Source organism: Hylobates moloch, unplaced genomic scaffold, assembly GCF_009828535.3.
Source record: "Hylobates moloch isolate HMO894 unplaced genomic scaffold, HMol_V3 SCAFFOLD_2, whole genome shotgun sequence".
Taxonomy (NCBI): Eukaryota; Metazoa; Chordata; class Mammalia; order Primates; family Hylobatidae; genus Hylobates; species Hylobates moloch.
Genome location: NW_026652277.1, coordinates 39206538 through 39231533, shown reverse-complemented (window position 1 = coordinate 39231533; position 24996 = coordinate 39206538). Strand labels below are relative to the sequence as shown.

At 34.0% G+C, this 24996-nt stretch overlaps 1 protein-coding gene across 1 annotated transcript in view; it reads left to right on the top strand.

The window, feature by feature from the left end:
- GRID2 (glutamate ionotropic receptor delta type subunit 2) overlaps positions 1 to 24996 on the top strand; it is a 1490978-nt gene that overhangs the window by 1183141 nt on the left and 282841 nt on the right. The window contains exon 11 of the mRNA XM_032139113.2: positions 6529 to 6841. Coding sequence (XP_031995004.1) covers positions 6529 to 6841 — 313 coding nt within the window. The remainder of the gene's footprint in view (positions 1 to 6528; positions 6842 to 24996) is intronic.

Genomic DNA, 24996 nt, shown 5'->3' with positions numbered 1-24996 from the left:
AAGAAATTTCAAATATTTACAAAAATTTATTCTCTTGAAGAGCAAGAGAAGGAAACAAATAGTTTAGTAAGTTAGATAGGCAGAAGTAGACCTAGTAATTGTGAAATGTGTGCCAAAACTCTTCAGTAACTATTTTCCTTCTGCTTTCTGCAGAAAATATTTAAATTTGAAATGAAAGCATTTCCTGAGGTAATATGTGAATTACTACAAGCAATATGTACAAAACATGAAAAACAGAGGTGATATTTAGTTTGGAACTGTCATATTCAAAACCAGAAATAAAATTTTCATTCTGATAGAGCAGTGAGTTTGATTTTATTCTCAGATTAAATTACAGAATGGATTATTAATCAGATGTGTTTTAGGTGATTAAAACAGCAGTTCATGTTTTTGATAGCATTAGCTATTCAGGATCAAATGAATATCTGATTAAATATGTATTTTGAGTTCAATAATGCCTTTTACAAAGCACTTTAAACCCTATAGACAAACGTGGCTTGATGGCAGCATAGTAAGGAATATTTATAGGTGATTGAAAAGCCATATCCAAAGTGTTAACTAGTGAGCTATCATCAAGGTGCATAGAACTTTAGAGGCATATTGCCATACTTTGAACTTGCCAATGTATGTTTCATCAATACTTTACTAGTAATGTGAATGAAGAATTAAAAGCTTGCTTCTCAAACTTCTGAATGGCTCAAATCTGGTAAAATAAAGTTGACATAATGAATGAGAAGTATAGATTACAGTAGATGCGAAAAATGCAAAAGAACCAAAGAATGAAATTAAAGAGACAAATATAAAATCTAACATTTGCTTCAATTGCATAAGACTATGTGGGCTACTAGTTTGATAGTGTTTATTTTAAAAATATTTTTAAAATTTTATTTGACCTTAAATTTAGCATAAGACAGTATTAAAAATCACATAATAAAAATGATTCAGCCTCCAATTTTATTTAAAATGTATATAATTTATATCAGTTGAGGAAACTGATTATTTAGACTGTGTTCACAGGAGAATGACAAGTATTTTGAGGGATAGAAAATCATATCTTTGGAAAAAGTTTGAACCATGTCATAGGGCAGATCTGTTTAGATTGATAACATAATGTGTGGATGACAAAACTAAGACATCTGATAAAGAGTACCGGGAAGCAGGTATTAATTCATTATAAAATCAAAGTTTTATAATAATTAGAATATTTCAAATGCAAATTTTTCATCTTAGAAAAAGCAATTGGACTGGTGTAATGTTAAAATAATGTATGTAAAACACATGACACTTGGTATATAGTAAGCACTAACTAAATGCAAACTATTAATCTTACCAATATAATGTTCTTAGCATTATATTCAAGAATAAATTAGATCTCTAGTTGTTACATATAATCATTTATTTCAGATTAAATTTAGAGTAAATGTATTTCAATTTCTCTAAGCTTCTAAGATTCAGTGATTATATTGCTTATTAGTCATGCTCCATTGTATCATCCATCCATCTCCTTTTCATGACTTGAGAGAATGCAAATCTTGTATCTTCTCTCAAGGAAAATATTATGACTATATAATTAAAATAATTTAAAAAATGTATTTATATTCCAGTTTTAGTGCTGGTCCTAATCAAAATTTAAATAATCATTTTACATTAAATATTTGACATATAATATTTTGTAATATATTGAATTTACTATAGTAGATGCCTAATTATCTCAGCTATTTGCAAATAATGTAAGCATGAATATACTGATAAATCAAGAACCTTACTTTAATTATTGACATAATTATTCAGGATATTAATCTTTTATCATTGCTAAAAAACAGTCAATTTTCATATTGCCATTTTCTTTTTATTATTTAAATACCTCTCTCTGTTGGGAATGCGGACAAAAAGATGGAAGAGATTTATAATAATTAGGTAATGTAAGTTTAGTAGGGGCTCCATCTTTATTTATTTATATATTCATAGCAAGTATTTATTGACCATGAATTCTATGCCAGAAAATGTGATATGTAATTTTTTTAAAAGTCACAATCCTTGCTTTCATGGAGCTTATGGCCTAGTGGAGGAGTCAAACATTATTGAAAAGATCATATGAACATACGTAAGATTACAGCTGTCATAATGGCTAGGAAAGAGAGGGATGTAAACTTCTGATAGTGTAAACAATAATTATTGTTCCAATCAAAGAGATAGTGGATAGCTTCCCTGCGAAAATGAAAATCAAGCTGACATATAGATATAAATGAGTGTTTACTTGAAGTTTCAGGAGGGTCAATCCAGACTGTGGGAATAGCATGTACAAAGACCATGCATCAGGAAGAACTGCTGGAAGGGAAAATGGTACAGTATGAATATGTTGAAGCAGGCTGGGGATAGCCTATCTAAAGGTGTGTAGACCATGTTTTTAATCTTTCTCCTAAGAGCCATGCAAATTCATTGAAAATTTTTAAAGTGTGGCAGTAGACAGGATCAGATTTGCTCTACAGAAAGACTACTTTGGCTACAATAGGGAGATCGAAGACGAAGAAAGGTAGATTTCAGGTAGTCTTACAAGGAGCTGGAGCCTAGGAAAACAATGAAAGCTGGAAATAGAGAAATGAATGGATATTAGGATTCTCAGGAGGTAAAATCAATAGTGATAGATTTGATAGGGGGCATAGGCTGGAGAAGATAATGAAGCTAGCAAGTTTTACGACTTGTATAAAAAGACACCATTCATTAAACGAGAGATGTTGGAAGAGGACTGGTTGAATATCATAAGTATGATGTTGGCCGTGTTAAATGTTAAATTTGAGGTATTTTTAAGTCATTTAGTAGAAATGTCAATTATGTAGTTGAATAAATCAGTCTAGACCCCAGAGCTCAGATACACATCTAGAAATAATACATTTGTTAATCGTGTGTAGATGGGGACAATAGCAGTAATGAACACAGATGGAATTGCCTAGGCAGAAGAGCTCAAATGAGAAAAGGATGTAGGCCCAAGTCCAGAGAACTGCTAACATGAGCTTGAAAAACGAACTGAGAAAGAGGTGTATGTTATGTCATGAAATTCAAGGGAAAGTTGTGATGGAGGGAGAAATCATCAATGCTAAATGTCAAGAGACCTGATCAGATGAGCTTTGAAGTATATCCACTACGTTCAACAATACAATAATTAAGAAGTACTTTTTCCATGAGGAATAGGGTATCCAACAATATGGGGAAATAAGAGTTTTCTCAGAGTGACTGGGATATATAAAAATGGAGAGAAAATGTGGTAACGTGGAGTAACCAGAGGGTAGAAGGAAGGGCTCAATCTCTTTGATTTCATTTTAACAAGAAACAAAGAATCTTTTAATGGGAAATCTAGTTAATAGGATGATGTTGAATGCATGAGACAGGAACTTAAGTATCTGAAACAGAGAGCGGCTGATACATTTACTGATGGAAGGTTAGCCTTAGGAAAGGGGACAGCTCCTGTATTGTGGAAGCAGATAAATACAGTAGACTGGGTATGGGCTATAGGTTGGAACGTAGAAATAAGTATGATTTTTAATCTCACATCTTCTATGTTCTCTATATAATAACAGTAGGATTAAAGATGTGACAAGTCATTGTAAAAAGTGGACAAGTGAGTTGACCAAATAAATAAAAACCTAGGAAGGGTAAGAATAAATAATTATCTTTGATTATTTCTGGTTATGTTGTTTATTGATATTTAGGAAGTTTTAGAACTGTCTTTCTGAATTAGTGGTCCTTGGCCTTTTTTTTAATTATACTTTAAGTTTTGGGGTACATGTGCACAACGTGCAGGTTAGTTACATATGTACACATGTGCCATGTTGGTGTGCTGCACTCAGTAACTCGCTATTTAACATTAGGTATATCTCCTAATGCTATCCCTCACCCCTCCCCACACCTTACAACAGGCCCCGGTGTGTGATGTTCCCCTTCCTGTGTCCATGTGTTCTCATTGTTCAATTCCCACCTATGAGTGAGAACATGCGGTGTTTGGTTTTCTGTCCTTGCTTGGCCTTTTTATAAATTTTGCTTCAGTGCAGCACCTCTAATATAAAGAAAGGACTACCACATACTCATTATCCATTACAGTGTTCTGCCGTATCATTGATTCTGAAGGATGGAGTGAAGCACCTCTTTAGGGAGGACTATACAAAACTCAAAGACAGGAAAGAGAGAGAGAGAGAGAGTGTGTGTGTGTGTGTGTGTGTGTGTGTGTGTGTGTGTGTATTTGTTAGAAAAAGTTCATTATATGATTCTGATACGCCTACCATAGGGAGGCTAGAAATTTCTCCTTGAAAATAGAATAACCAAGTGTTGAAAATAGACCAGAATTTAGGAATTTGTTTCTAGATATATGACAAGTAATTGTTAAATTTAATAAATAGTTTAGCACATACAAATAATCAGCTCCCTTTTCATAAATAAAAAACTTTAGATATTTTTATTCTATTTTAAAAATTCACTTTGTGATATTTAGAAGTATCCATTATTAAAATCAGTAACCATTCCAATTTATAATCATTTAAAAGTAAAACATATAATTATTTATTAGAAAAATATTTATGAACATTTTATAAATATTATCAACATGTTGTCAGTAAATTCCTCCTCAGGTGGAATTTTCTGACTTTGGTTGAGTCATTAAATGCTTTGAGTCACTGGTGATCAATTAGTAAATTACTGATCCATAGTACTTTAATGGCCTGAAAAAGTAAATGCATCTTCTGAGCACCTAATTGAATCTTAGAGAGTTATTTATTCATCATTAAAATCAAGATAAATGAGTCAGCTCACAATAATGAAACTGAACAATTACATTCATTTCACGAATAGATTAAACTAAAGCTCAGAAAAGACAGGACAAGGGAGTTAAACATCCAGGTTAGATTTTCCATCTGAAAAGACCCAATTCCCAATATCTTGCTATAAAAATTAAATAAATATATGAGTTTGAAAGCAATATTTTTCTGCAAGTTCATTTTCATATAGTGTTATTAAGTTTAATACCATTCAGTTAATAATTGTAGATCCATGGTACATATACTAATATGGTCTTGTTATAATGTAAATAGTACAAACAGCAAAATTTCACACTCTTTTAATATAAAAAATTTCCTAGAACCAATTACCCTGAGTGCCTACTATATGGTTCATTTGGAAAATGAATGATAGCTGCAATATGGTAAAATGATTATGAGCACAGGCTTCGGAATAAGAAAAACATAGCTTTAATATCTGACTTCTGTACTTACTAACCGAGATCTGAACAAGTTACTTAAACTTCTAAGGTTTAGTTTCTCCACTTATGAAATGGAGAGGAAAACACATAATTCATAGTTCATTGTAAGGACTAAGTAAAAAAAAAAAATACCTAAATACTTAGCACGGGGCCTAGCAGCAAATATATATGAACTCGGTACACACAGACATACAAACACATACCCACACTGCTTAACTTTAGCTAGAATATTTTTAAAAGCATTATTACTTTGAGACTAGATTCATCCAAGTTGGTTTAGCATTCTACTAGGCATGTTACTTTTCATATCTTTCTTGGTTTTTGTTCTCAAAAGCTATAAACACAAGTTTTATCTTCTTTCCTGAAACAATTAAAAAGAAAATACAAGAAAATGTTCAAAAAATAATTTACTAGTGTTTGTGTTTGTCTGGAAGGGAAATCCTGCAGCTTTAATCACAGCTGAAGATCATTGTTTCAAAAAAGACACATCTTTTAGATATTTAAATATGTATTATCATATTATGCAGTTTAAATGTGAAGTTGTCTACTCTCTGCATTACTGAGATTCTGTTAGGTTTTAAATAAATAGTAAATGCTGTAGTTAAGAGTGCTATCACTGAGAATCTAAGAAGACACCTTAAAAAGGGATTATTACTCCAAGAAGAATTCTCTTTCCTTAAACATTAATTGTTCATTAAAATATTTCTGAAGTTTATACAATACAATCATAGTAGTGACCTTTGGCATATGATACCTTAGTGCTATAAAAACTCTAACAAATCTGTTTAGAGCCCAATAATATAAATTTCTATGAAGAGGAATATAAACCAATGGTAAAATGCCATGTTGAAGTTTCTAAATAGCCTACTTAATAATTTACATGTTAAGAACATATTGAATATCTTGGGAACATGTTCCTAGAAAGGATTCTCCAGTATAAGCTTTTCCTTTACTATTAATGATGGCTTTGATAAAATAACCCATGAAAAAAGACCATTTTCTCCCTGTGTTATCTGTGTCTGAAATATTCTTCACTGATTTTACATGCGCTGATAATATGAACAAGGTAATTTGTCTGACTCTGGTGGGGCAAGATTTTCAGTAAGACATGCAAAATTCACACATGGCTCTTCTGTAAGAAGTCTTTGCAGTGTTTCAGTTTATATAAAAAGATTTATATTGCCTGAGGCATCTATTTTTTTTTCCTCAAGGCAAGCTGAAGTGGCACAAATGAAATTGTTTTTCAAACTGTTAATGTATTCCTTTCTCTTTCAATTTCTCAGAGAGCCGACATAGGGATTTCTGCTTTAACCATCACTCCAGATCGTGAAAATGTGGTGGACTTTACAACACGTTACATGGACTACTCAGTGGGGGTACTACTTCGAAGGGCTGAAAAGACAGTGGATATGTTTGCCTGTCTTGCACCATTTGATCTCTCTCTATGGGCTTGCATTGCTGGCACAGTCCTTCTGGTGGGTCTACTGGTCTACCTCTTGAACTGGCTTAATCCCCCACGATTACAAATGGGATCAATGACGTCTACTACTCTCTACAACTCCATGTGGTTTGTGTATGGATCTTTTGTACAACAAGGTAAGGAGCAAGAGTACATTCTAGTATTTAAAAAAAAATAGAATGTGATGTTTCCAAAGCCATGTATTCAGTTAATAAGGTTCTGTATCTGACATCAATAAGTGTTCTAAAGGGTCCTCAGAAATGCTCAGAAGAGAACATTTTCTACTCCCTCCTAGTGGATCTCAGACACGCCAGGTTTCCAGCAATAGTGGTTCATTGTCTTTTGATGTAAGTTTAATTTCATCAACAAAGGCAAAAGTGAATGTCAAAGGTAAAGCTCACAGAAAACATCAAGATCAGATTTTCCTGTCCAAACTCTGACTTTCTGAGAAATAGCCTTACAAGGATGAAATTACTTATTACCAGAGAAGGTACTATTTAATTATTTACATATGTAAGGAATGTTAGGACTTGTTCTTTGTTCAGATACATTATTTCATGCATTAAAAATATTGACATTGAAAAGACTTTAGTTAATTTGAGACTGATGAGAAATTTTATGTTTTATCTTTTACTTTGATATGTAATCTTTACCGGTGATTTAACTTACAATTTCACTATTTTCTAAAGAATGTCATTGCTCTGTTATTTAATATCCAATCTGCCCAACTCTTTAAACTTGTCTGATTAATTATTTGGCTCTCATTGTTTCAAAATAGAATAATATTTATTGCATTCCTTACTTGAGATTATTGCCTCATAGAGAATGAAATAGTAAGAAAATTGATAGTCTCTTGCAAACTCTACACATATATTGAAGAGGAGAGATGTTTGCTACAATGGAGACATTATACTTTTGTGCTAATATTTACAACTGTCAATAACATCTTACTTTTTATTCCTATTTTCTGTTGGACCTTCCATTTAACTTCATTTTTCTATTCTAATTTAATCAAAGATTAGTCTAGAACCTTCATCTGACTTACTAACTTCTAATCTAGCCCTTAAACCTTTTGTAAGCATGCTTTTCCCTCCACCTTTCCATATCCAGGGCTCTAAGCTTACCTGTTACTGTATGTTTTTCACAGACACTTTTAGTTCATTCATTAATAATTAACTCAGTAAATATTTAATACACACTAAGTAGAACTTTGCTAAGCACTGAGTGTATGATGGTGAGCAAGAGCGTCTTTGCCATCATTGCGCCACAACAGAAGTCTAATGAGACACAAACATGTAAACACAGGATTACAATCGTGGGTAGAAAGTTCTGTGATAGGATAAGCATAGACTGTTAGGAGATCATAGGTGTAGAAGCGCTTAATATATGTTAATGTCACAGAGAAGGCTTTTTAAAGTAACACTTTATACAGAGAGACAGAGTTAACTATGGAAAGAGCTTCTTGAAGAAGATGAATGGAGAAAAGGAGACATAAATGGCTTGGACTGAATTTCAGACCAAGAAGTGAGAGAGAAATTAAGATAGTCCAAGGAGAGAGGATCTAGTAAAGATGAGGATGAAGCTGCATTTGTTATTATAAGGAGTTTGAACTGATCTTTGAAATGATCAGATATTTAAAGATAATAAACGGGAAAATACAGATTCAAATTTTACTCTAGAAATATTCTGGTTATAATGTGGAGAATAGGTTGAAAAAAGGCAATGTGAAAAGTGAGACAAATTAGAAGACTATTACAATAACTGAGCCAAGAGTTGATGTGGCTTGCTCAAAGGTAAGGTAGCTTTGGGAGTCAAGAGGAGAGTATTGATGAAACGGAATCAATAGGCTTTGATTACCTATAGAGTGGTGTGGGGGTCAGTACTGAAGAAAAAAAGGAGATAAAGTTTTATCCTAGGTTTTTGAATAGGAAATTATGTATATTGGATGTTGATCTCATTTACTGAAAAAATAAAACAGAAAAAGCAGATATGACAGGAAGGATGATACATTCATTCTGCTGCACATTGAGTTTGAGCTATCTGTGAAACATCCAAAAGAGTATTACTAATGTGTGCTTAGTGGTTTGATATATTTGTCAGATGCACAGAAGAGACATCTGGACTTAATATATATTTAGGAGATATTGGAATGTAGGAAATTTTGAAGACATGGGAGTTAATGAGATCACACAGAGTAGTTGCTCTTAATTGCAAACTCCTGATTGAGGACCACTGGCCCATACAAAGCCTAGGACAGAGCTCTAAGGAGAGGAATGGGTAGAGGAGCACTCAGTGGTGCCTGATAAGGAGTGACTATAAATGCACAAGTGAAAATCAGAGCAGCTAGTAGTATACGTTTGGTTGACTGTGTTAAACATTTCAAAGAATCAAATGAAATTAAGGCTTGAAAGGTTTTTGTTGGATTTAACAATAAATTTATTATTGAAGCAAAAAAGGCTTGTCCTTGCCCTATGAAGTCTGAGGTTTCAGCTAGACAATTCAGAGGCCAGAGGCTAAAATCATCCAAAGGCTTATTCATTTCACTCACATGTCTGGTAGTTGATGCGGTCTGTGAGCTAGTGGCCTCAGCTTTTTCTCCACATGGGCCTCTCCATGAGGTCACTCTGCATGGGATAGTTTGACTTTCTCACAGCGTGGTAGTTGGTTTCTCCACAGAGAGTATCCCAATTAAAGAAGAATTTTATGTTCCAGGTTGGGAGTCATAAACTTGTGTGATGGTGTGAATTCCTCTTGCAGAGGACATCCTGGATGTACCCACCTCATGGGTTTTAATGAGAATTTATTAATAGATGGCTAAAATTGTGCAGTTCTTAGATATAACTTACATAACTGTCACATAAGTGTTTACTAAATAAATAAATTCATCTATTCTTGAACTTCAGATTTGTATGTTCAACTGTTACCTAGGCAACTCTCTGACTATACCAGAGGCACCATAAATTTGAACATGCCAAAAATGGAATTCATTTTAGAATTTGAACCTTCTTAGACTCTCACATTCTCTATTCCAGCTGATCCACCACCAACCATTCAGACTCATGTTAGGCATATGTAAAAAAGAGATAACAAGACAAATGATTGTAGATCATTTTGATGTAGGTAATGATTGAAATAGTAGATCATGGGGTACATGGAGCAACTATAAATAGAAGGACCAAGAATGCGAATGTAATGAAGAGTAAGAGTAGAAATTGATAGAGTAGGCCTGGCATGGTGGCACATGCCAGCACTTTGGGAGGCCGAGGCGGGCAGATCACCTGAGGTCAGGAGTTCGAGACCAGCCTGGCCAACATGGTGAAACACTATTTCTACTAAAAATACAAAAAATTAGCCAGGCGTGGTGGTGGGCGCCTGTAATCCCAGCTACTCAGGAGGCTGAGGCTGGAGAATGGCTTGAACCCAGGAGGCAGAGGTTGCAGTGAGCCGAGATCATGCCATTGCATTCCAGCCGCGGTGACAAGGGTGAAACTCCATCTCAAAAAAAAAAAAAAAAAAAAAAAAAGATAGAGTAGTTAGTAGGAGAGAGTAGTAGAGGTCTCAATAAGATTACAGATAAAGAGTGAAAACATAATTACAAATGAGTTTGGAGCCTGTATTTATAAAATAGGACATCTAAGCCTAATTTTTTTTTTTTTTGAAATGTAAGAGAGGAGAACATGTTGTAGGTATGTGGATACAAATTCCAGATGTTAAGAGTTGGTGAAGGACTTCAAAGCTGATCAAGGAACTGAGAGATTAAAGGGTTAGGTGAACCAGCTATAATGATGGCTTGGATTAGACTGGAGAAAAAGAAGTTGAACCATGTGTCAAAATTGTGAATAAATAAGGAAGGATGACAAGGATGTTGATAGACATGAGCACTGACCAGAAATAGGAGGTGATATACCTAGATATAATTAACTTCTGTTTTCATCTTACTTTTCCAGTTTATTCAATTTTTCAGTGCATGGTTTCAACAACTGCCAATATGCTGATGACTCCCAGATCTACATCATCTATTCTTGAACTTCAGATTTGTATGTTCAACTGTTACCTAGGCAACTCTCTGACTATACCAGAGGCACCATAAATTTGAACATGCCAAAAATGGAATTCATTTTAGAATTTGAACCTTCTTAGACTCTCACATTCTCTATTCCAGCTGATCTACCACCAACCATTCAGACTCATGTTAGAAACTCTGAAAATACTTTTCATTTCTTCCTCTTTCTCATATCCAACCATAATCAAGTCCTGTCAATTTTACCTACTAAATATTTCTAGAAGTGGAAATCTCTTCTTATCTAGAAAAATTAGCCTAGATTGTCAACTAGATTGAGGCTACCTCATTTTTCACCTGAACTATAGGAGTCTCATAAGTCTTTCTTCTTCCAGTGTTGTCTCCTGCAAATATACAATTCACATACTTGCGCATATACCCAAGTTATCCATGCCATGGAAAGATAAACACATAATTCCCATTATTCAGATATTTTCTTGGCTTCCCAATGCCCACAGTTTAGAAGTCTGAGTTCTTCAGAGCATAAACAATATTCCATTACCTGGCTCCTGTCATCTCTTACCATTCGTGCCTCACATTTAATTGCCCAGTTACTCCAAACTGGTTTTTGTCCCTGACCATAAGACAAGACTCTTTCCCACCTCTTCACCTTTTTATCTGCTCTTTCCAATTCCTGGAGTGCCTTTGTTACCAACCTGATTAGACTCTACTCCCACTCTCTTTATACAGCAAGTTCCTATTCATCCTCTAATTTTCTGCTTTTTTTATTTTTATTTTATTTTATTTTATTATTATACTTTAGGTTTTAGGGCACATGTGCACAATGTGCAGGTTTGTTACATATGTATCCATGTGCTGTGTTGGTTTGCTGCACCCATTAACTCGTCATTTAGCATTAGGTATATCTCCTAATGCTGTTCCTCCACCCCCCTCAACCCACAACAGTCCCCGGAGTGTGATGTTCCCCTTCCTGTGTCCATGAGTTCTCATTGAACAATTTTTTGCTTTTATTTCTCTACTTTCAAGAAGTCTTTCCTGGGATTGAGAACCATCTTCTATACTCCTCAAGATGTATTTGTCATAGTACTTATCAACCATAGTATAATTCCTTTTTTTAAATATGCCTCCACCTGAGTCCTTTGAATATAAGATAGTGTACTATTTACTCTGTGTAGTCTCTTTGCTTATAGTTAAGTGCCTTGTACATGTTAGGCATTTAATAAATTCATATTGATAAATTTAATGAATGGATGCTAAATACTTAACTAAATAAAGCATGGAGGTTAACTGCAATATTTTGTTTATTAAATTATAGTCTCAAATAAAACACTAAAATTATCCACAAATGACTTAAAACTCACTAAAGCAAAAAGAAATTTATTTGTAATGTCCCCACTGAGTTGTTGTAAGAAGCTAAGAGAAGTTTATTAGTAAGGCATCCTCTTGGTTGAAGCCTCATTTGTGAAGATGTTGACATGCTTATGGATTGGCTTTCTGAATTCTTCCTCCAAGTGACCAAATTTCAATAAGTTTTGGAGCACACCCAGGAGAAAAAGATAAATAGAATTACCCATATGGTTAACATGCTTTTCTAGTTCTATAAACATGCAACAGATAACAGAAGTTATAAATATGTTAAATACCTTTCTATCCCACTGCTCCCTTAAATGAATTGCACAGCCTGTAGGTTGATTGTACATTTATACAAATTTATAATGACAGATAATGCTGAATCACATATGATTAGCTACTTCATCTTTGAAAAGCTGTTATTCTTCCATTTGCTAACAATGAAAAGGTGAATTCATTAAAAGATACTGAGAGCATCTTTATGCTCTGATTAAAAATAAATTAAGAAAAGGCTTATAAACCCTATGAAAAAGAGAATCAATCAATGACAATGTCCATATGTAGGCAATTGAGTTGGAACTGGTGATATTTCCAATAAAAATATAGTCTTTTAAGAGGAAGTACAGCTGTTATTTCAGAACTGCAGTCTTCATTGAGCCACTATACCAGATTGAATAGGGATAAAGAGGCATTTTATGTGTTATCAGACAGATTTCTAAAAAAGAGTTCAGGGACAGCTAAAAACAGAAAAATGTTAAATATATGTGAGTTGTTTACTAATCCTGACATTTTAAAAAATCTGTAACTTCAAAGCATTCTGGAAAAATAGCTCAGGGAATCCAACTGTGCAAAAGCAGTATGGTCCATTATAGAGATAAACTCAGTACATCTGTTTGGCTAGAACATTAAGAGCTTGTGAATTAGGCTGTAAAATGCACGAATGAGAGACCAATTTTATACAAGTTTTGTTGTCATTTTATGTCCTCCCTTATCTCCATGTCTACATACATCTCCTTTCAATTAATATTCTTAAATGAAACTGGATTTGATTTTTAGAAGTCTCTTATGTTTAGTTTATTGGCGGTGACTCTTTCTATCATCTGGGCTCCAGAGGACTTCAGTGACTTTGCAAATGTAGTTGTATGTAATTTGCTTTCTGTTTACACGCAAAGGGAAATTTTAGATTTATCTTCAGATGTTTGTGTCTGATTATGGGAAATAGAAATATTTATAGTCATGTAAAATATTTGAAGCAACCACATGTATGTTTATTTAGCAGCAAGCATTTATTAAGCACCAACAATGTGCCAGGAACATGAGTAGCAAAAGGAAAATAAGGAATAACTCTTAACTAGGGTTTAATAAATATTTCTCGAGTATACTATGTGCCATGCCTGGCCTATATGCTTTGAGTATGATCCTAAATAAGAAAAACACAGTTCTTGCAGGAGTGTTCAACATCACACCAATGGATCTTAACCAAATTGAGATCAAAATAAGCCATTTCTGATGAGAGGAGCAGCCAGAATTATTGAAAAGAATAAAGAAGGAAAATTCCTTTGGTAGTTTTCTTAAAGATCAAATAGCTCCACAGATGCTAGTGATGAATAGAAAGCGGGCCTTTAGGAGTGTTAGAAATATTGAAAATAATTTGATGCTGTTGCACAAGAGTTAACATAAGAGACAACCCACTGACTTTGAAATCCCAAGACAATTTTTGGAAGAAAATAAAGAGTTCTTCCTACTGTCAGATGGATCACACTATTATACAGAATCTAACTTTCTCATATCCACAAAAAGAAGAGTCAGACATTCTTTTCTATTGAATTAGGCAACAGAAGAGATTGTTGATGAGAGACCATCTCTTTAAAACTTTGCACAGAAGGATAACTCAAAAAGACATCAATTTTAATAGTGTAGATATCAAATATATGAAACTTACCAATGTCCTATTTACAAACTCTCAAAGGATTCAAGCCTTGGAATGCAGTAGCTAAAGCCATTTCTTTATATTGTTATCTAATATTTCACATTCAATTTGAATATAACAAAAATGACATTGACTAGCTCTGTTGTTTACTGACCCTAGTGAACAGAGGAAAAATGAGAGTAATTCCCCATGACAGGTTAACTCGACTACAAAGACAGGTTTTTTTTCTATATTCTGTTCTTACAGGTATTAAATTAAAACAACTCTCCATAATTTTTATTTAGGCTCAAACAACATCTCTGTTGTTGTTAATTATGATTGGCAGTCCTTAACAAAGGGACCAAAATGCATTCTGAGTGCTGTCACATCCACTTGAGAATTTCCCCATGCTGATTTAAAACATGACGAGGTGCCCATTTTCTTTCTTTTTATCACACAATTCTTCACAACTAATAAAAAAAAGTTGAACTTTCATGCTGAAAGTGAATGTTCAAATTCTACCAATAGTGAAGAGTAATTTGTGTACTAGAAAACAGTGCCATGATTTTAAACTGTGAATGCATTGGTTTACATTCCCAATGAACTGTGATGAACTCCTAAGCAATTATGCTATGAACTATATGCATACTATATGGCCCTGAAAATTATTTAGCTTGATACCAACTCCTCATGACCTGAGTCAGAAAATCCTTTCTCATGCTCAACTGGGCTTTTGAAGAGTTAAAAGAAATCAAAGAACATGAGGCAAAAATCATATTTCTATTTATAAAACAAGAAGTAGTACTATCAACGTCTTCTTTGACTCCTTTGAACTACCTGTGAATATGTTCCATAATTAAAATTACTATTTTAGTATTTAACAAAACAAAGAAGCTGTTTCCTGAGACACTAAAAAATTGAAGGGTGATTTTGAGAAAATATTTTTAAATCTAAATTTAAATGATAGAACAAGCAGGTGCTGGCCAGGCATGGTGGCTCACGCCTGTAATCCCAGCACTTTGGGAGGCCAAGGTGGATGGATCACGAGGTCAGGAGATCGAGACCATCCTGGCTAACACGGTGAAACCCTGTCTCTACTAAAAATACAAAAAATTAGCCAGGCGTGGTGGCGGGCACCTGTAGTCCCAGCTACTCGGGAGGCTGAGGCAGGAGAATGGCGTGAACCTGGGAGGTGGAGCTTGCAGTGAGCCGAGATTGTGCCACTGCACTCCAGCCTGGGCGACACAATGAGACTCCATCTCAAAAACAAAAACAAAAACAAGCAGGTGCTATAGATTCTTTAAAATAGTATTGTCTGAAATCTGAGTAGAACTCAGTGTTTTTACAGTACCATACTACAATTTTCTTCAGCTTAAGTAATAAAAATGGGAACAAACATCCCCAACATTAATTTATCCTAAAGCTGATTTAGGATTGGTCTAAGTTAAAGTACTGGGCTCAAGGGAAAGCAGGTGGTGGTAGAGAACATCACTTAAATTATTTAGAATATAAATTTGAAAATTCAGTTTCTGTTTGACATGCCCAAACCTGAATCCATTTCCCCCTTTGTCTATGAATATGTAATTAGAGGTTTAATAATGATGGCTATATATTTTAAAGCATGGGAAAGTGACCAGAGCCGTCAAAAACAAAGTCAACATGTTTTGAAAATTAAGACTGTTAGCATTTAGCCTAGCTCTAAAATGCATCCTTAAAACCCAATTATCCTGGACATAATACTGTATTTAAAATCCCCATCTTCAACTTTAAAAAATTATTGGTCATAAAGTCCTTATGACATTTTGTTAAATACCCTTGAAAGTGGTACAAACTTTTCTTGATTGTTTTTCACATTTATGAGGCAGAAAAAATTCAATGTTTAATAGAGAAGTATAAATACACATTATGTGTCTCACTATATATATCAGTGTCACTAGTGAACTACATTTTTATGGCAATTTTTTTCTTTTTTTGTCAAAATTTAACAAAAGATAAATGCATGACCCACCAATGCACTGTAGACACATAACATTGTTCTTTGATTTTGACTGTGCCCAAAATTTATAGAATCTCTTTATATTTACAGCTCTGTATCTTAGACTCCAAATTAACAATCCATTTGGGATTGCCACACAGTGTATTCTATCTGCTTCAGTTGTTTTCTAGCAGTTAGTGTTTATATCCGTTGTTTAAGCTCTACTTTAGCATGTCCTAAAAATATATCTCTGCCTTTACTATTTTAAATTCTTCATTCTCTAGTAAACACCAACTTGGATATTAAACAAGAATTATTTAACTAGTCACAGAGGTGAATAAGACAGCATGATGGCTGTTTCGTGGAGCTTAGAATACACAAGTGACATAAACTAGGAAGCATGCAGCTCCATCATAGAATCACAATTATCATGCTGAGGAAACACAAGACACCACGAGCATGGAATTCACAGATATCCTGCTATTTAGCACACTGCAACTAGGTCAAATACATACTAAGTTGTGATACTGAAAGAGAGGAAAACAGACCATGAGCCAATTTTTTACCTAGTCAAAAAGGAAGAAACAAATTGTTCAAATAACTCACTTGATCTTTGCTTCAATAGAGTGTCAGATTATTTAAAATTTTCTTTTATCTATAAAAATGTAAGATTCAGTAACGTAAATATCTAACTAAACACTATTTTCATGTCTCTGTGTTTCCTTGAGAGACAGCTCAGTTTACAATCCTGTTTTTTACCACTTACTAGCTATGTGACATTTGACAAGTTTTTTAACCTCTAGGTGACTCAGTTCCCCAGATAATAATTACTGACTTCATCAGGTGTTTGAGAAAATCAAAAGAACTTATGGATATAAAACTATTAGAACTGTATTCATGACACAAAATAGCCACAGAACATTATAGTTATTATTTCCTCACTGTTTCCGAAGGCCACAGCAAGAGATAGAATCAGCCATATTGTTTAATCCTTCTGTATTCATCATTAACTTCCAGAAAATAAGCATTAGTTTAAGAAAGCATAGTGTAATCAAGCATAAGGAAATGTATTAGGGAAACTTGTTTAGCTAATGAAAATGTTTATAGTAAAAGCCATATGCTAATAAACTCACAATAACTTTATGTCATTCAAGTAAATATGAAAAACTACAAAAACATTTTTCCCTACTTAAGCATGTCATTACTACATGTTTTTATAATAGACTGTAGCCAGGAATACAACAAATTAATGAACCCAAATTGAGTGGAATTATAAGTTGTGATTCAAGATGTTTGCAATTTATATAGTAAATTCTGTGGGGCCCATGAAGACTTAGGTTTTGGGGGGATTAATATCCTATACAAACAGTGCACTTAGGGTTTTGTTTTGAGAATTATATCTTGAGATCTGCAACTAAAATAGCACAATATGAAGCATAAACATTACAGGAAGGCTAATTTTTATAAACTAAGCAATATTCACAAACTGCCACTGATGGCAGTATGAAACCATATGGGCTTTTTCCAGCTAAAATGATGATGATGATGCTGAAATTTCATTTTTTATTTTGATGTTCTCATAGTGTTGATGCAGGGCAGGCAAGCCCCAAAGTGGAGCTTAGCCTGCTGGGTTCTTGGCTTTGCTCAGGAAAGAATTCAAGGGCAAGACAGAGGTAGAATAAAACAGCTTTATTGAAGAGGCAGTGTTGCTACAGCTCCATGACTGCCCCTGTAGAGCAGGGCTACCCTGTGGGCAAAGAGTAGCAGCTCAGGGCAGTTTTGCAGTCATATTTATAACCCACTTTTAATTGCATGCAGATTAGGGGGCAGTTATGCAGAAATTTCTAGGGAAGGGGTAGTAACTTTTGGATCATTGGGTCATTACCATGGAAAGGGGCGGTAACTCCCGAGTGTTGCCAAGGCAATGGTAAATTGACTTGACAGGCTGGTGGGCATGTCTGATTATAAGCTGCTTCTGCCCTGGCCATTTTAGCCAGTCCTCAATCTGGTTCAGTGTCTGAGCCCTGCCTCTGGAATTGAATCCCACCTTCTACCTCAGTATCAATACTAAAAACTAAAATGTTTTATAATTTTAAAATATGTTAATAACTATTTGATAATTTAATATGTTAATAAAACTGAAAGCAGTCTTGTCAATTATATATAAACATAACCTATGTTAAATATAGATTGAAAGAAAGCCTTTAAGCTTAACAGAATTACTGAACTCTGGTTTCATTGTAAACTTAAATGTAATACATATTGTAAATACCTATGAAATACAATTTAACATATGAGAAAGTTATAAAGAATCTTGTTAAGTATCTATTCCCACTATTTTATGTTATTGCAACACTAAAATATACCATGCCAGATCTGAAAACAAATTCTCAGTAACCAGTGAAATTTGTGACTTTGATCTGAGAAAATCAAAGTTCATGATATTATTCTGAGTTCAGTCTGAAGTGAAGAACATGCCATGCCAGATTGCAAAAGTTGGTTCTGGATTTAAACCATCTTTGACATTATTTAATATAAACAATCTGAAAATAAATTTATATTATTAAAATTATTGAAAAGGAAAATTATCTTTAGATGTTTTTTCCAAATATTAATACCGATTTTGCTGAGAACAATGACCAAGTTCCTAAATCAGCAACCAATTTTTGCCTAAAGTAATTTTTAAGAAGTCTGTATTTTATATAAAGGTGATTCAAACTTTGTTGGCTTTTAAATTTTGAAATAGTATGACTTCTTCACATAATTATCTACAAGGCTATAAGGAATTGTTGATGGCATTCTATTCTAACTTAGATGCTCTTTGATATCATTATAGTCTCTTCTAAATATAAAAGTCATTTTGCTATATCAGCAGGGACCGTCTACAAGTACCACGCTTCTGTGCTATTGTACTGATTAAAGGGTTAAGGCCACTTAGCCTTTAGTCCTCTGCCTTACATCACCACCCAAGGAGTGCTATAATCCTCTAGAAATGCATTGCCTGCAGTGTGGCACTGCTTAATAAATCACTCCATCTTATTTATCTTTCTCTTGACATATAGCTAGCAGCAGGAACCATCATCCTATGACAATGTTAAGTTCTATTGACATTTTCTCTTAATTAACTACACTAATTTTTACATTGGAAACAAACTTCCTTTATTTAATGCTATCTTAAACAAAGGAAGTGTTAAACTTGTCATACCTGCATCATCATAACATGTTTTGAAGTAAGTGAAATGTCTTTGTTATCTTTCCAGAAGATCAGTTTATTCTGCTGAGAAAACAAGTTTGTACTTATAGAATCATATTGCATCATTTCTTCTAAACTCATTAGACATCTTAATGAATATATAAGAGCCCCAAAATATATGTCTGAATTCCTCTGTGATACGTATCCCTTCAGTCATTTGAACAAATTTTAGGTACAGTTTCATAAATTAAGAAAAGCATTTTCTTCAGATTAAGCATGTCTTATATATCTTAGAACCAAATGTTTTGGGTCTAAATTAAAGATCATTCAACACTTAGTGTATGTGTTAGGTACATACAAGTGTTAGGCACTATTCAAGCTGTTGGGGCTATATTCATGAGAAAAACACACATATATTTATGCCTTCATGGAGCTCATCTTCTAGTAGAGGGAGACTGGTAACAAATAATAGCCATAATAAATAAATAAACAAACTACATATATCAGAACTCAAATGCTATAGAAAGAGTAGCTCAGAGTAAGGAGAATTGGAAGTATGTACGGAACTGTTACAATTTTCAATTTGTTGCAGTAAGCCTCTTTGAGAATTTGATACTGAACAAAATCCTGAAGGATAGGAAGGAATATACTTTATAGATAAATATCTGTAGGAAAGATGATCAGGTATAGGGAAGTTCAAAATCCAAAGGTTCTGCTTGAAGAGGCCAGAAGGATAGTTTAGTAGGAGGTGAGGTCAGAGAGGTCCATGAGTTCAGATGAGATTGACCTTTGTAGACTTTCACATTTACTCTGAGAGGAATGGAGAATTATGGAGTACTTTAAGCAGAGAAGTGACAGGACAAACATTAAGACAAATATATGTAATTGTAATGGAAGGCATTGACAAACTTTTCTAGAGCTATTCTATCTTCCACATCTGGCATATTTGAGGATTTAATATTTGTTTCAAAAAATATAGATTTGTATCTAAAGGAGTCATGATTATATTTTATAGATATACAAATGTATACATATTTAGGTAGATATATGCTGGTTGCAAAATATACCCAGCCATTGTACATTTTAAAAAACTTTAACTCCAAGATCTAGCCATAATGTTTTCTACTCTGCAGATCAGACACATATGATTATCCATTTTGGAACACATATTCACAAGTAAATCAAGAGATACGTCTCATTCCCAGCCATATTTGTGGTGATGACTCCTGAAGAAGGCCATTCTTTTCTGATAAATCTTCCCTAGTACTTTTGGTAGAGAAGGTATAGAGAGAAAGCAAAAGTACAGGCATTCTCAGTTTATTTTTTTCTTCTCAATCAACCTAGTTTCCTTCTGGGAAGAATAAATGCTATTTCACAAAATCAGTTTACCAGTTTACTTGAAATATATTTGGTAAGAAATATACCTCTATATGGTAAAAAATTCTTTGCTACATCAAATCAATCTACTAATAATGCCTTTCAGAGTAGAATTAAATAAGGCTTTCTTTCTAGAAAATTCTTCCTGAAAAGAAATTAAATTGAATGTTTTTATTATTTTTATTTATTTAAAATGTATATATACCTTCTATTTATCCATAAAGATCTTAAAATCTGCTAACATTCATAATAGCAGTGCATTCTTTTGCTTCACTCACAGGGAAAAAAAATGAATAACCTTCTATCTCCAATCTTCCTTACCAAGGCCAGCTCTTTCCATTTAAAAATTTCTTGATTTTTAAATTTGCAGTCATTTGGTCACAAAAGGCCGTCTGGAGTATTAAGATTAAATAGACACTAGCTTCAACCACAGTAGGAATCTGTAAACTCAGCATTATCCTCCAGAAACCTTCCTTTGAAAATGATGTACAGTTCTTCTATTGGGGCTGCACTTAATCTCTAAGCTATCAGAAAAACAAGGTCAGATTTTCTGTTGACACAGGAAATAGTGCAACCGGTCGCCTGTAGTTATTGCAAATAGTTGTATAGATTAGTGACGTTTCTGAAAAACTAAATATTTTTAAATGGGTCTTTAATATTCAATCCTCCAAATACAGGAAAAGGTTTAGGTTAAAAAGTGAAAATTAAAATGTTCACTCTGATGTTCATTGATTTTTAATTTTTTTCTTCTGAGCTTATATTGACCCAAGTGACATTCTACAAATGCTGACTTAAATTAGGTTAAGCAAGTTGAAAATTATATTTGACGACCGGAATAATTCATTAAAAAGGATAAGCATGTAAAAGCCTACTTTAGTAACACAAACACATTTTTTATAATAATGTAAGATATTGAATCTGGCCACATAAATTGTCCAGGATGGACACTTTTAAGTCAGAATGAGTAACTTCCTTGCTACCAAATTATATACAGTGCATATTTAACTGATGAACCAAAAGAGAGTAATTTGGCTAAGTAAAAGTCATTCCCAGCACTAAAAGGCAATTTAACATGCATTTACACCCAGGAAACTTAGAAAATGAACAGTAATTGCAGAGGTCAAACTTGTAAGCTGGCTATGCTTACTTGTTTCACTCCAAGACTTGACAGCAATGCAATTTAATCCTCAAATCTGTGACTACCTGAGACTATCATTGAATTGAGGGAGCTTATCAACTAAGAAAATTATAAATAATTGCACTAGTTTATAGCTCAGGTGTAGATAATTCCATATACCAAATAAATATTATCATGATGTGTTGTGAGTTTATAAGTTAACATATTACACACGTGTGTGTATATGCACACATATATCTTATTTCTCCTTTAGGGGACTATCTCTCCCTGATTTTTCATTGTAGTTTCATAAACTTTCTAACACTAATTGACAAAATTAAAAACAAATATTGTGTAATGCACAGATGGCAGAAAGCAAGCAAAAGTGTATGATTTCAAAAACAAAAATCTACAGATATATTCTTATTAATTTATTTTTAAATTTTAAGTATTAGCTAAACAGTCTTAAGAGCCATTTTCATATAAAATAGTACATTTTTATATTTTCTTTTCTGTTATGATACTGTAAAATGTGGCTCATTCTTAGTGATATTAAAACAAACAAGTAACACAATGTTTGTTAGATGTGCATTTTTGTCTAATCTATTTTGCAAATCTTTTAGCAATGTAATTAAAAATATTTGAAATCAGGGAATTCAAAGGAAGTGAAGGAATGAGAAAAGCCTAGTGGAATAAAGATATTATAAATAAGATATTGAAATATAGATTTAATTTTTAAATGGGAGCATCTGGCATTAGTGAAATAAAATGAAACAAACCTCACAGATAAAACTTTGTTATTGAAACTCTTTTCCTTCCTTCTTTTGCTTCTGTAAAGATGATATTTTGATAATTTCCTCTGAAAGTAACAGAGGCTGTGCTGCTTCTTATAGATAGGCTGCAAGGAGGGGAAACCCATTATCTTTCAACTCTTAAACTGTCTCTTCATAAGATAAGCATTTCAAAAACTGTTGCATTCCGTAAGTCACCTTCTAGTTTTTATCCCTCAGTTTTTAGTTGACTAAATTACCAAAAACAAAAGTGACAGTGCGAATTCTATAATAGGTCTGAGGGGTTTGAAGACTCAAATGAAGCTTACAGAGATCCTAACCTGGTGATCTAGTACTTTTGATCTTTGATTTGGCGTGTAATTGGTTATCAAGATGTGTTCACTAGAAAATTTATCCTGAACACAGAGAAATGTGGAAATTTTAGCTTGAAACAATTCTCAAGATTGTACTTATTTTTCAAGTTTAAGACATATTCTTTATTCATTACTTTATTCATTGTTATTTCTTCTCCTGAATTCAATTTTTTTTTTTTTTTTTGAGACGGAGTTTCACTCTCGTTGCCCAGGCTGGAGTGCAATGGCGTGATCTTGGATCACTGCAACCTCTGCCTCCTGGGTTCAAGCGATTCTCCTTCCTTAGCCTCCAAAGTAGCTGGGATTACAGGCATACACCACCACGCCAGCTAATTTTTGTATTTTTAGTAGAGACGGGGTTTCTCCATGTTGGTCAGGCTGGTCTTGAACTCCCGACCTCAAGTGATCCACCTGCCTTGACCTCCCAAAGTGCTGGGATTATAGGCGTGAGCCACCTTGCCCGGCCTTGAATTCAGAATTTTATTTATGCTGATTGAAGTTAGAATTTTGGCCAGGCGTGGTGGCTCACACCTGTAATCCCAGCACTTTGGGAGACTGAGGCGGGTGGATCACCTGAGGTTGGGAGTTCAAGACCAGCCTGACCAACATGAAGAAACGCCGTCTCTACTAAAAATACAAAATTAGCCGAACATGGTGGTGCATGCCTGTAATCCAAGCTACACGGGAGGCTGAGGCAGGAGAATCATTGAACCCAGAAGGCGGAGATTGCAGTGAACCGAGATCGCGCCATTGCACTTTAACTTGGGTAACAAGAGCGAAGCTCCTTCTCAAAAAAAGTTATGATTTTATCAGCAAATGATCTCTCAGGGTATAACTTTTAACCACAATTAAAGAAATGTTAGATTAGACTTTATCCATATACATTAAAAATATGAAATACTACTCAATATATAGTTCCTTTATTTAAAGCAACAACAAGAGCATTTCATTCAGATAGCTAAATGATCAATGTGGTGGATATTCTCCTTATTTATCCTGAGTTTAAAAAATAAACTTATCAGATAAAAATGAGGAGAAAGAATATTCCAGACATTTCAAAGTTTAAACTGGTAAACAGTGTGAGGATCCTGTTTTTGCATATGAATGAAACAAAGGTTGAGATAAGACTAGAGAAAATGTTAGGGGCCAGATTGCAGAGATGCTCAGATAAAACACAAAGAAAACCGACTTTATGTTACAGAAGATAGATATTCATTTAAGAGGTTTCATCATAAAACTAGCCCAGTAAAATTTATGTTTTAAAACTGGGCTGTTTGGGGACAGTATGAAGCATGATTTGAAGGTTGTGAGACTGTTGAAGTAGAATAGCTGAAGTAATGCAAAGCTGAAGAAAACCAACACCACACGCCTGTAATCCCAGCACTTTGGGAGGCCGAAGCGGGCGGATCACGAGGTCAGGAGATCGAGACTATCCAGGCTAACACGGTGAAACCCCGTCTCTATTAAAAATACAAAAAATTAGCCGGGCGAGGTGGCGGGCGCCTGTAGTTCCAGCTACTCGGGAGGCTGAGGCAGGAGAATGGCGTGAACCCCGGGGGGCGGAGCCTGCAGTGAGCCGAGATCGCGCCACTGCACTCCAGCCTGGGTGAAAGAGCGAGACTCCTTATAAAAAAAAAAAGAAAACCAACACCACTACCACAACAAAAACAGAATAAGGAATAGAAAAGAGAGAATAAACCAGAAACACACACGACAGGACTTAGTGCCTGATGGGGTGTCAAAAAACAGTAAATATATTAATATGTATGCAACAGTGGTTTCATACTGCATGTAATGCTATTAAAATTAAATTACTCGTACATCCTTGACAACTATTTTTTCCTTTAGCTATTTTTTCCTGTAACATTGTTTACTGTCTATATAAGACTATTATTTGTATGTGTGTACATACGTATAACTTCTTTGCCAACTTCCCTATTATTATATGTTTATGCAATTTTAAAAAATCATTCTAGTGGTTCAATCTTTGTGCACATCCATGGTCATTTTCTGAAGAAATTATCCTAGATATGCAGCTTCTGAGTTAAATGATATGTATGCATCTAAGACTTGATACTTTCAGCCAAACATTGTACCATACTTCATATTTGAACATTTCAACAATTAAAATCACATAAGTTTTAATAGACTTTTAAAATATTTATTTAGAAAAGTAATAGTCAATTAAAATAATGTAGAATTCAGC